Raw genomic sequence first — 11760 nt, 5'->3', positions numbered from 1 at the left:
ACTCTTTCCTCTGTGTTCCCAGCCTCTATCTGAACACCTTCCAAATGTTATCTGTGGCTCTCCCTTTCACTAGACTGATAGATACCCTGGAAGGCAAAAACTCCACAGCTCCAGTGCCTGGGCTGGGGCTGGGCACACAGGAGGTAATAACAGGTTTTGTGTAAGGCAGGGAGCCAGCCCCCAGAATACAGAATACGGGCTGAGTGTGCCTCACCTGGGTTTATCATAGAGGCATGTCGTGGGCAATGGCTCACACAGTGTGGTCCCACTACTCACGTGCTGTGTCCCTGGGTAAATTAAATTAACCTCTCTCTCTGCCTCAGTTTCCCCATCTGTAAAATGGCACCAGTAGTAGCACTCGCCTTATGGGGCTGTTTGAGAATTTCCACAACACAGAAACTGGACTTGAAACAGTGCCTGGCAGGTAATAATGGCTCAAGCATTAGCTCATTATTAGGATTTTCATCAGGGAGACTTTGGAGGGTGTGGTGATTTGGGGAAGGTGATTTGGCAAGTGGGTTGACCCTCAGTTTCCCGCAAAGAAAAGTTCCCAGTACCACCTGCTGATTCGGCCACATTCTTGACAGTCTGTAGCTGGTTGGCTGAGCCATCCTGACTGATGCTGAAACCAGGTTATCTGTCATCATCACCATCATTATTATTATCATCATCTATCTATGGCAAAATGTACAGTCAAAGATACGTTCTGGGCTCCCCTGGTGGCAGAGTGGTTAAGAATCCGCCCGCCAACGCAGGGGGCACGGGTTTGAGCCCTGGTCCGGGAAGATCCCACATGCCGTGGAGCAACTAAGCCCGTGCACCACAACTACTGAGCCTGCACTCTAGAGCCCGCGAGCCACAACTACTGAAGCCCGCGTGCCACAACTACTGAAGCCCATGTGCCTAGAGCCCATGCTCCGCAACAAGAGAAGCCACCGCAGTGAGAAGCCCGCGCACAGCAACGAAGAGTAGCCCCCGCTCGCTGCAACTAGAGAAAGCCCGTGTGCAGCAACAAAGACCCAACTCAGCCAAAAATAAATAAATAAGTTAAATAAATTTATTAAAAAAAAAAGATACATTCTGAGGCAAGAAGGCAGAGAACAAGTGTTTGTGGGGCACCTACCACATGCCCTGCTGTGGGAGTGTTAACAGATACCTGTCACTGCACACTCCCACGTGAAAGAGGGTATGAGCCCGTGTGGAGGGTGTAGAAATGGAGGCTCAGTGGCAGGCGGGGGGTGGGGGTGGGGGTGGGGAGGGCTGGAACCTGAGCGGTCTGGAGCCAATGCCCTAAGAAAAGGAACACCGAGATCTCAGACTCCAAGTGAAGGGCGAGGCAGGGACATCCCCAGAGTCCCCACCAAGCCTCCAAAACCACACCCAGACATGGGGCATATACTAGAATGACTCCCCAGTTCTTCCAAACTTTGAAAAAGCTGTACAGGGCAGAGTTTAAGGGTTTTACTTTTTCTTGGAAGAAGTAATACATGCAAGTGATAAGAAAAATCATCAAGCTGCATAAAAAGGCAAACTGTGAGACTCTCTTTCTCACTCCCGACCCACAGCCCCCTGCCCAGAGGTACCTACCACCCCTACAGTCTGTGTCCTGACACGGACATACGAGTTTTTCCTCTAATCAAACAGCATAATGTACACATGCTTTCTCTCTTTTTTTTAAGTTAAATTTCTTATTTTTTTTTTGCCTATGTTGGGTCTTCGTGGCTGCACATGGGCTTCTCATTGCAGTGGCTTCTCTTGTTGTGGAACATGGGCTCTAGGCGCATGGGCTTCAGCAGTTGTGGCACGTGGGCTCAGCAGTTGCAGCACGCGGGCTCTAGGGCACACGGGCTTCGGTAGTTGTGGCTCACGGGCTCCGCAGTTGTGGCTCACGGGCTCTAGAGCGCAGGCTCAGTACTTGTGGCACACGGGCTTAGTTGCTCCGCGGCATGTGGGATCTTCCCGGACCAGGGATCGAACCCATGTCCCCTGCATTGGCAGGCGGATTCTTAACCACTGTGCCACTAGGGAAGTCCCTGTATACATGCTTTCAACCGTGCTTTGCTCACTCAGCAATCTATGTCTAAGCAGGTCCCACATTAGTTTATACAGAGTGGCCATGTGGCTTGTTTGTTTCCATGGCATAGAAATTAATTTCAAATGTCTTCTCCAGCTGCTGAACAAATCCACTGCAGAAGACCAGCTGGCAATCCAAATTTCCCAGGCTCACATCCGCCCCCTTCTCACACGCAAACTGCAGCTGTGATGCCTCCTGATAAAGAATCCTGCCAGGTGGGCAAAGCACCCTTCTCACTTGAAATCTCACACCTTTTCTGACCCACGTTTCAGAGCCATTTTCACCCTTCCCACCCCACCTTCAAGTCCCAGCAACCCACAGGTTAATGTAATGATGAACAGGCCCAAACTCGGGAGGTGTTTTTGAAGGTCAGTGCTGACTTAGGCCAGTCCAGGTTTTCTAGCTGCCTTCCTTGCTCCAAGCCTGCAAAGGGGGCCTGCCGCAAACTTCTGACTCTATGCAGATCAGAGGTGGGGGGATAGGGATGGGAAGGCCTCTTTCTGAAACCTGCGTGTGTTGTCCCAGGCTTGGACCTAGCAGCTGGATAAGTGCGGAGTCTGCTCAGCTGACCCATGCTGTGTGTCTCCTTCCCCTACCTTGTCCCCAGACTGGAAAGACAGAGACAATGTCTCAGCACCCCTGGGGCCTCAGGGTCTAGTGTAGTGCCTGGCTCAGAGAAGGTATGAAATAAATAATTGTTGAGTGAGTGAATGAATGAATAAACAACATGAAGGCAGGTAGGAAGTATTTCCACCAGAAAGGCCTTCTGATACTGTGGAGGTTTTCAATCCATGTTTGGGCAAAAGATCCTCAGGCTCTGTGACTCCAGACTTCTTCTGAAACTGACTCAGGCACTGGAGAGTAGGAACGTGACGCCAGGAGGATGCTCGCTAGTGGGAGATCTGGTGCAGCCATCAAGGGGGGCACCGGACTCAAGACCCAGACACCAGCGAGTCAAGCAATCTGTGTAAGTCCACATAAGCACTTCGGTGGAGAAGGCAAAATTCAAACCTCGACTTGTGAGTCTCCAGTGCCCTTGCTGGTTCCTTCAGTTATTAATAGCACTTACTGTGACGTCATGAAATGGTGTGTTTCTGTATCTGCCTGCCTGCTCAGCCATGCGCTCTTCAAGGACAAAGACCGAAGCCCATTCATCAATTTGGTCCCAGGATATGGCACACGGCCTGGCCCCAGACCTGGCTGATAAATATTTGTTCACTAAATGGTAGCTAAGGGCTGGCTTCCCGTGCTCACGCCTTTCCTCTTGTGCAAGGGAACTTGCCCTCTCACACACTGTGCTTGAGACTGCAAATCAAACCACGTCCCCAGAGGGCCACTTGGCAGTACCTTCTACATTTCACAATGCACATGCCCTTTGACCCGGTAATTCCTCTTCTAGGAAAGTTACCTTACAGAAATAACCATACAAGGATACAAAAACATATGGACAAGGATGTCTATAATAGCAATAAGCTGGAATCAGAACGCCCATCCTCAGGAGGCTGGTTACATATACCATGGGTCGGCCAGATAATGGAGAGAAGCACATGGTGGCCGTTTACGTGCTGGTACGAAAGGTGTGCAGGATGTGGCAGTTAAAAAAGGGCAGGGAAGGACGGTGTGCCCAGTACGCTCCTGTCTGTGCTTAAAATGACGACACAGGTATTTCAAAGACTGAATACGTTTTTTTAAAAATTCTAGAGGGATACAGACCTGATTGTTAAACATACTCGATAAGGGAGAGAACTGCAGAGCCTGCAAAGAAGTGGCCTGAGCTGTTGGTGGTAGGAAGGGGACAGGAAGCCTCGTTGGAATTTTTGTGACCAGGTTCAAAAACTAATTGAACGGGTAGATGAACAAGCCCTCTTCCTCTTATGCACCCCGAGTACCTTTTCCGTGGGGATCAAGGCACAAAGCGTCACAGCTCCTGCGGTCACAGACCCTCATGGGCTGTGGGCTCCAAGAGGACAGTGATAAGAAGAGGTGCACGGTCCAGCACTGAGAGTTTGGCACGTACCCCATACTCGACAGGTGTGATCACACTTAACCCCCAGATCAGAAAACAGAGGCTCAGAAAGGTGAAGTGACTTGCTCAGGGTCACCCAGCTGCTAGATGGGAGAATGAACCCAGCTCTGCCAGATCTGAAGCTAGCAGGACATGAATCCTGCTGCCTCGGCTGCTCTGTTCTCTTCTCTGGAGATGTGGACAGCCAGACTCAAGAAGGCATCTGCAGCTTGGACGACCTAAGCTAGAGGCAGAGCCAGCCGGGGTGCAGGGATCCCCAAGGTCATCCCCTGGCCTGATAATGGCCTGCCCTGGGAAGCAGCGGTGGACTCCAAAATGACTGCCCGGCCCCAGGGAGGGCCCTGCTCAGGGGATAGTCCACCGGGAGGGTCCCTCTCCCACACCAAGCACTGGAGAGGCCCACCTCTTGCAAGCTGTGAAACTTCAGACAAGTCACTTCACCTCTCTGAGTCCATTTTCTCACCTGGAAAATGCGGGTAGAGCCTTCCTGCTTGCAAAGTGCTTGTGGTTTGTTTTTATATTTTTTAAAATAAACTTTATTGTGGAACAATAACAGACGCAAAGATAGCACAGAGAGTTCCCATCCGCCCTTCGCCCAGCTTCCCCTTATGTTAACATCTTACATAACCCTGGTATGTTTGTCAAAATGAAGAAATTAACATTGTCCGATACTGGTAACTATGCTACAGACTTATTAGAGCACTCATTTCTCCGCCAGTGCCTGTTTTCTGTTCCGGGACCAGACCTGGTATCCCATTTTACATTTCGTCATCGTGTCCTTAGTCTCGAATCTGTTACAGTTCCTCGGTCTTTTCGGTTTTCAAGAGACCTTGCCACTTTCTTTTTTTTTTTTTTTTTTTTTTGTTGTGGGGGGGCGGTACGGGGGCCTCTCACTGTTGTGGCCTCTCCCGTTGCGGACACAGGTTCCAGATGCGCAGGCTCAGAGGCCACAGCTCACGGGCCCAGCCAGTATGCGGGCCTCTCACTGTTGTGGCCTCTCCCGTTGCGGAGCACAGGCTCCGGACGCGCAGGCTCAGCGGCCATGGCTCACGGGCCCAGCCGCTCCGCGGCATGTGGGATCTTCCCGGACCGGGGCATGAACCTGTGTCCCCTGCGTCGGCAGGCGGACTCCCAACCACTGCGCCACCAGGGAAGCCCCTAGACCTTGCCACTTTCAAAGAGTCTTGGCCAGGTGTTCCGTAGAGGGTCCCCCAGGCTGGGGCTGTCTGCTGCTTTCCCATGATTAGACTGGGTTGTGGTCTTGGGGGAAGATCCCACCGAGGTGAGGTGCCCTTCCCATCAAATCCCATGGCAGGCAGCGGGCACGTGACATCTACGTCGACCTCTTCCTCACTGGTTGATGCTAACCTTTGTCACTCGGTGCCGGGGCAGGCTCTGGATGTCTCCACCATAGTTACTACACCCTTTCCATCCTCTCCTCATTAACAGTGAGTCACTAGCTCACACTCCAGGACAGGAGAGTTGAGCTGTACCTCTCAGAGGGGGATACATTCATAAATATTATTTGGAATTCCTCTATAAGGAAGGTTCATCCCTTCCCTCCCATTTATTTAGATCAGTATGGACTCCCGGACCTTTTTCTTAATTCTTTGGATAACAAGCCAATAATGCCATTATTTATTGTGCTACTCAGATTGCCCTGTGTTGGTCTTTGCTCTCTTTCGGGCTGGCTCCTGTGGCCTGCTGACACACCTCCACCCCTTGCTTTTCCTCCGGGCATTTTTTTGCTTTCTGGCACGAGGTGTCCCAGGCTTATTTTGTACACTTCCTGTCCCAGCCCTGCAATCAGTCATTTCTCCCAGGAGCCCTGGGGCCTTTTAGTAGGAGACTGGCATTCAGAAACCAAAATCTGAGTGAGAGGATTATTTTTTTAAATGGACAGAAACATCCTTATGTCAAAAACTCAAATAGAGGTGTCAAGAGAAAAGTCAGTCTCCCTCCAACCCATGAGCCCCCGTTTCCCCTCCCAAGGACAGCTACTCTTTTTTATTTTTTTAAATTTATTTATTTTTGGCTTCGTCGCTGACGTGGGCTTTCTCTAGTTGCGGCGAGCAGGGGCTGTTCTTCGTTGCGGTGCGCGGGCTTCTCACTGTGGTGGCTTCTCTTGTTGCAGAGCACGGGCTCTTGGCACGTGGGCTTCAGTAGTTGTGGCGCACGGGCTTAGTTGCTCCGCAGCATGTGGGATCTTCCCAGACCAGGGATCAAACCCGTGTCCCCTGCACTGGCAGGCGGATTCTTAACCACTGCGCCACCAGGGAAGTCCCTGGGGCAGCTACTCTTGATGATTGATTTCTGGTGTCTCCTTTCAGAAACAGGTGATGCTATACCTTACAGCGTTACAGTGAGGACAGAGAAGAGCTGAGGGACTAGAGGCAGGGCCCAGCAAGATGCCCATCATTTCTTCCCTCTTCCTGTCTCTCTGTCTTCCCTCCCTGGCCCAGCACTTCTGCAGAGGGCGGGCAGGCACAGGTACGGGGGCGGGTGGGGAGAGGGTCGGGAGCAACGGAGAGAAGGGGGCTACTCACTAATGGCCCCGGTGTACGTCGGCTGTGTGAGGTCCTTGGGCACCTTCCTGTAGATGTCAAACCTGTGGAGAACAAAGGGGACGGGGTGAGGTGGGCACAAAGGGCAGGTGTCAGGCAGCGGGGGAAATGGTGCTGGCTGGTGTGCCCAGCAGCCGCCATTCTTCCCCGAACCACTTCCTCCAAGAGGCCTGAAGGACGTCCTCTGCGCCCCATGGGATCCTGGCTCCCACACCTCCTCTGTCGCACTGCCTCACTACTTATCAGCCCCTGACATGATGGCCAGGACCCCTCAGCTGATGCTGGCTCTTGGTTGGTCTTGCCCCCAACAGAATGTAAGCTCCATGCGGGCAGGGACCTTGTTAAGTGTTGTGCCCTGCCGTGTCCCCAGACCTTTGCTTGGGCCTGGGGCACAAGAGGCCCCTAGTAAGCACTGGGGAATTAACTGAACCTGGGCGTTGGTTTTGTCTGACACTGAAGGGAATGGGCAAGTGCAGTCTTTCCTGAGTTCTCTGACGGCGCTGCATTCTTGCCTGGCGTCGCCTCTCCGCCCCCTCTTCCATTTCCTGTCTCTACCTCCTCTTGTTTCCACTACCCCCTTCCCCAGCTTCTGCAGTCTTCTTCTTGGAGATTCTCCTGAACTCCAAGGCAGTAGGTTAACAGAAAATCCTGCCTGGGGCTGACATCGGCTCGTGACAGCCCTGGCTCCAGCTCACGTGGGCTTCTGCCCAGACACAGAGCAGACGCCTTTTTTTCATATGGATCCCACCAGAGCAGACAGGGGTGGTGGTGGAAGAACTGAGGGCTTTGGAGTGAGGCAGACGCCAGTGTAATTCTGGCCAGTTGTTTTAAGGGGTAAGGCCCTATAATCAGACTGCCCTGGGTTCAAATCTTGGCTGGTCTTCCTCCTTGCTGTGTGATGTCAGGCAAACGACATCACCTCTCTGAGCCTCAGTTTCCTTTTCTGTACTACTGCGAGACCCCGCCAGGCCCCTGAGTAAGGGAAAGAAACGTCAGCGGGGGAGCTGACACAGAGCGTTCCCAGGCACTTGGCTTCCTCCTCTCCACTCGATGAGCAAGCAGCTCTAAGTCCACAGCCCTTTCCCAGCCCTCTGGTGAAGAGGCTGGCAGCTCCGCCCTCCAGGGGTGATGGGCTGGCGGATGGTTCCTCTTGGGTGATTGGGAAACAAGGTTAGTGCCGTGCTAACCCCAATGCAATGACATGGAAATCTTGCATAAGATCTGATACTTGACTCCTGTTGCGTTCACTCTTAATTACACGTGAAAGGTGCTTGGTTCCTCAAGGCCTCAGAGGAGAAAACATTCCTATAGGCTGCAGAGCTAAAAGGTATCACTTTCTCTCCCACCTGCTCAGCCACCAGTCTCCTGTGCTTAGGCCCTGAAGGGCACTAAAAACTGGGGCTGGGAGTGTGGTCAGGAGGGGTGGGGGCCTCATGTGACTCAACTATCCATACCTACTCACCTCCCTTATTCTGAAAATGCTGCCCACTTTACCTGTGGGAGGCATATTAGAGGAGAGAGTATGTACTGGGGAGTTAGCCTGCCTGGGCTTAAATGTGACCCCACCACTGTGTGACCTTGGAAGCACCACTGAACCTCTCTGTGCCTCAGTTCCCCTGTCTGCAAAATGGGGGCAACAACAGTAACTATCTCACTGCATAGGGATTAGAACCAAATGACTTAGTGCATATAAAGCACTTAGAACCATGCCTGGCACCCAAAAGTACTATATCAGTATGTGCTGTTCCTATGATTAATGTTTATTCGGCTGACATTCATGAGCACCCACTATGTGCTAGCCCTCTTTTAGGTACTAGAGACATGGAGGTAAAATCAGCCCTCAGCTCTGTGTACCTGTAGTTTAGCAGCAAAGACAAAGAGGGGACCAAAAAGGAGGACGCGGTGGTGCCCCACCATGGGGTTTGCTGGAGTGCCAGGTGAACCTGGAAAGGGCACCTGGGGTCATTTGAAGCTTCCAGAAAGAGCTGATGTCTGAGCAGGAGGATGGGAGAAAGGGTAGGTGCAGGCAGAGACTGGTCCAGGTAGTAAGAACAGCAAAAGCAGAGACAAAGAAGAGGACGGAGCCTGACGTGCTGGAAGGCTAAGTTTACCTGCCTGTGGTGCTAGGACGGGAATGGAGGGAGTGGATGCTGGAGAGGCGAGAGGGGCTTACAAGCCAGCTTCCTGGTCCACTTAATACCCGGTTACTACCCTGGGCCCACAGCCAGAAACTGGGCCTCATGGTTTAATAAATATATGAGCCACCATTTCAAAACTGGGCGTTTTATGGGAAGTCAAAGGCTGTCCAGGGTAAGGAGCGGGGAGTGGCCTAGAGCAGAGTGTCCGAACCTGACAAGGGTGAGAGAGGGAGGGAGAGATGGGAGATGGTTGCATACAGGGGGGGCTGATCAAATATATAAATACAGTGAGGATAATGGGGGCAGGGTGCCTCACTGTTAGGGAAGGGAGGTATACATAGAGCAGTAGAATAAACCCCATGGTGTTAGAGTGGAAATGAAGGTATTGCTGTGAATTCATGGTTTTCAGCATACACAAACAGAGAAATATCCATGTGTGTAGACACCTCACGTACACATTTACTTCCCAGAGAGGGTGCAGGAACAGGGACAGCCAGACAGCAGTGAGCACATCTGGACCTCAAACCTTGGCTTCTAAATATCATTCTTTACTCAAAGGAATCAGCTCCTTGGAGAAATGGCTGATTCCAGGGCTGGGTAGGGAAGATGCAAGATGAACCTGGAGTATCTCCTTATGTCAATAAGCAAGAAAGAATGATGGGACATATCAAAAGGACAAGAAGCCAGCTTAAAGGGGCTCCCACTGGCCAAAGAAGGGGCAACGTAAGCATTAAAATCAACAATCACAGTAATAGATTATGACCCGTTAGATGAAATAGGAAGCCAAAAATCTACATAGATGAAAATAAAGAAATAAGTAAATCAAGTCTGATGAGGAATGGGACACTTCCCTACCTTCTAAGTAGCCCCCCCCCAAATCTTTATTAATCACAAAGGGAAAAAGGTAACTTTACAGAGGAGAAAGTTGACAGACATCACCGCAATCGAGGGACCAAAGGGAGTGTCACCAGTAAGGAGACACATCATGTGCCTCCTGATATGAAGTGCTGGGGAGGGTACCCCATCACTCCTGTGGGGAACCTGCTCAAGTGTACAACCTCAGATGAATGATGAGAAAACATCAAACAAATCCAAACTGAGTGTCATGCTACAAAATGACTGGCCAGCATTTGTCAGAAGTACCAAGGACACGAAGGCCAAGTAAAGACTAAGGAACTGTCAGAGGTTGGAGGAGGCTAAAGAAATGTGGCCACTAAACCCCGCAGGCTGTCCTGGATCGGAGAAAGGACATCAGTGGGACCACTGATGGGATGTGAATAAGGTCTGTAGATTAGTCAATAGTACTGTAGAATGTTCTTTTCCTGGTTTTGAAAATGGTTTGGTTATATAAGATGTTATATAATGTTATATAACATTTAAGGAAGCCTGGGTAAAGGGCATACGGGAAGCCTCTGTATTATTTTCGCAATTTTTTGGCAAGTCTTCAATTATTTCAAAATGAAAAGTTAACATCTTTTGTTAATTTAATGAAACATGTTTTAAAGCTTAAGCGGGGGGATTTCATGCAAAAATCCCACCCAGCTTGCTTTCTTTGTGTATGTTTGGTCCCTGTAGGCATCAGAATTTGAGATGCTGGCTTAACTAATATTGGCCAGGTGTGCTGGGTGTCAGGCAGAGCATGTCTTTGTCAGCAGAGGGAGGGGAGATGAAGGCCGAGCGAACAAAGGTCTAAGAGAGGAGGCGAGACTTGGACAAAACTACAGGAGGCAATGGCAATCAAAGAAGGTAGGTGCCCCGGAACGAGTGAATGACGCAAACCAAAATCACTGCCATCCCAGGTGGGCTGTGTTCCCACGTATATTTGTATTTAAGTCTCATCTCACTGTAACTCTGGCAGATACTGATAACCCATTTTTCCAGGCAGAAAAACTAAGGCTCAGCCATAAGCAACTTGCTCAAAGTCAGCAAGTCAATTTAGCAGAGCTGGGATTCATACCCAAGTCTGGGTCCATAGGCCATTGTCCTTCCACTGCCCTGTACTTATGGGAATCAGTTTAGAGCTCATTTATTGGTAAACTGAAGTCTCAAGGTTTTGCTTATTTGCTTTTCTGAAGATGCTGCCCCAGAGCAGATGGGGCTCTCTTGGAAAACAGGGGCCAGCGCAAAACACATTAATTCATTCAACAGGCATTTACTAAGTACCTACCAGCAGTGCTCTAGACGGTGGGAAAATGAAAGTGGTCAAGGTAGACATGGCCCCTGCCCTCATGAAACTGTCGGTCTAGCAATGCTGTTGGCTCCTTGAGAAGGGCCACCTAAACAGAATGTTCTCTGATAATGATTCCATTCCCATGCCGCAAATCCAAGCTGGGGAGTGGTGGTAGGCTAAAGGGATAGCTGAAAAGGACCCTGGGTTCAGAGCTGACCACAAGCCAAGTGAGTCAGCAGTGAATGTCACTAAGAAAATGGGCCACCGGGAGGCTGGTGAGAACCCAGGCATGTGACAGATCAGGAAGTCAGCCATCGTCTCTGGCTCACATTAGTCAGTCCCTCACTGCGGTGATGTGGTGATGCGATTAGATGTGGCCACCCACTGTTAAGAGAATGTAGAGGAAAGGGTAAGGAGAAAGGGGGAGAGGGGAAGGGATGCTTAGTGTACATCTAGTGTGTGCTGGACTCATGCTAGGCCCTGGACCGACATGTTCTCATCTAATTCTCTCAGCCAACTTGTGAGTTGGGGATTGTTAGCCCATTTTACAGATGAGGCTCAGAGGCTGCTGACTTGGCTAAGCTCCCACACCTATGAAGTGTCACAGCAGGGATCTGAATCCAGGCCTAATTTACATTCTTGCTGCTTTTCCCAACGATGTGGGGACAAACCAGGATGATTTGGGTGGAAAATACTTCTTAGGAAGAAAGATTAAAGAATTGGAATTGCTTGGCCTTAAATAGAGAAAAGCTAAAGGATACATTCTTCATGTTTGTCAAAAAATGCTC

General features: G+C 50.5%; 1 protein-coding gene across 1 annotated transcript in view; it reads right to left on the bottom strand.

Moving 5' to 3' along the window:
* ERGIC1 (endoplasmic reticulum-golgi intermediate compartment 1) overlaps window positions 1-11760 on the bottom strand; it is a 111604-nt gene that overhangs the window by 51332 nt on the left and 48512 nt on the right. Inside the window, exon 3 of the mRNA XM_007465559.1 lies at window positions 6647-6708. Within this exon, the coding sequence (XP_007465621.1) occupies window positions 6647-6708 (62 nt within the window). The remainder of the gene's footprint in view (window positions 1-6646; window positions 6709-11760) is intronic.

The sequence above is a fragment of the Lipotes vexillifer genome, unplaced genomic scaffold, assembly GCF_000442215.2.
Source record: "Lipotes vexillifer unplaced genomic scaffold, Lipotes_vexillifer_v1.1 scaffold621, whole genome shotgun sequence".
NCBI classification, from domain to species: Eukaryota; Metazoa; Chordata; class Mammalia; order Artiodactyla; family Lipotidae; genus Lipotes; species Lipotes vexillifer.
Note: the sequence above shows the minus strand (reverse complement) of the source record. Positions and strands in the feature narration are given on the sequence as shown.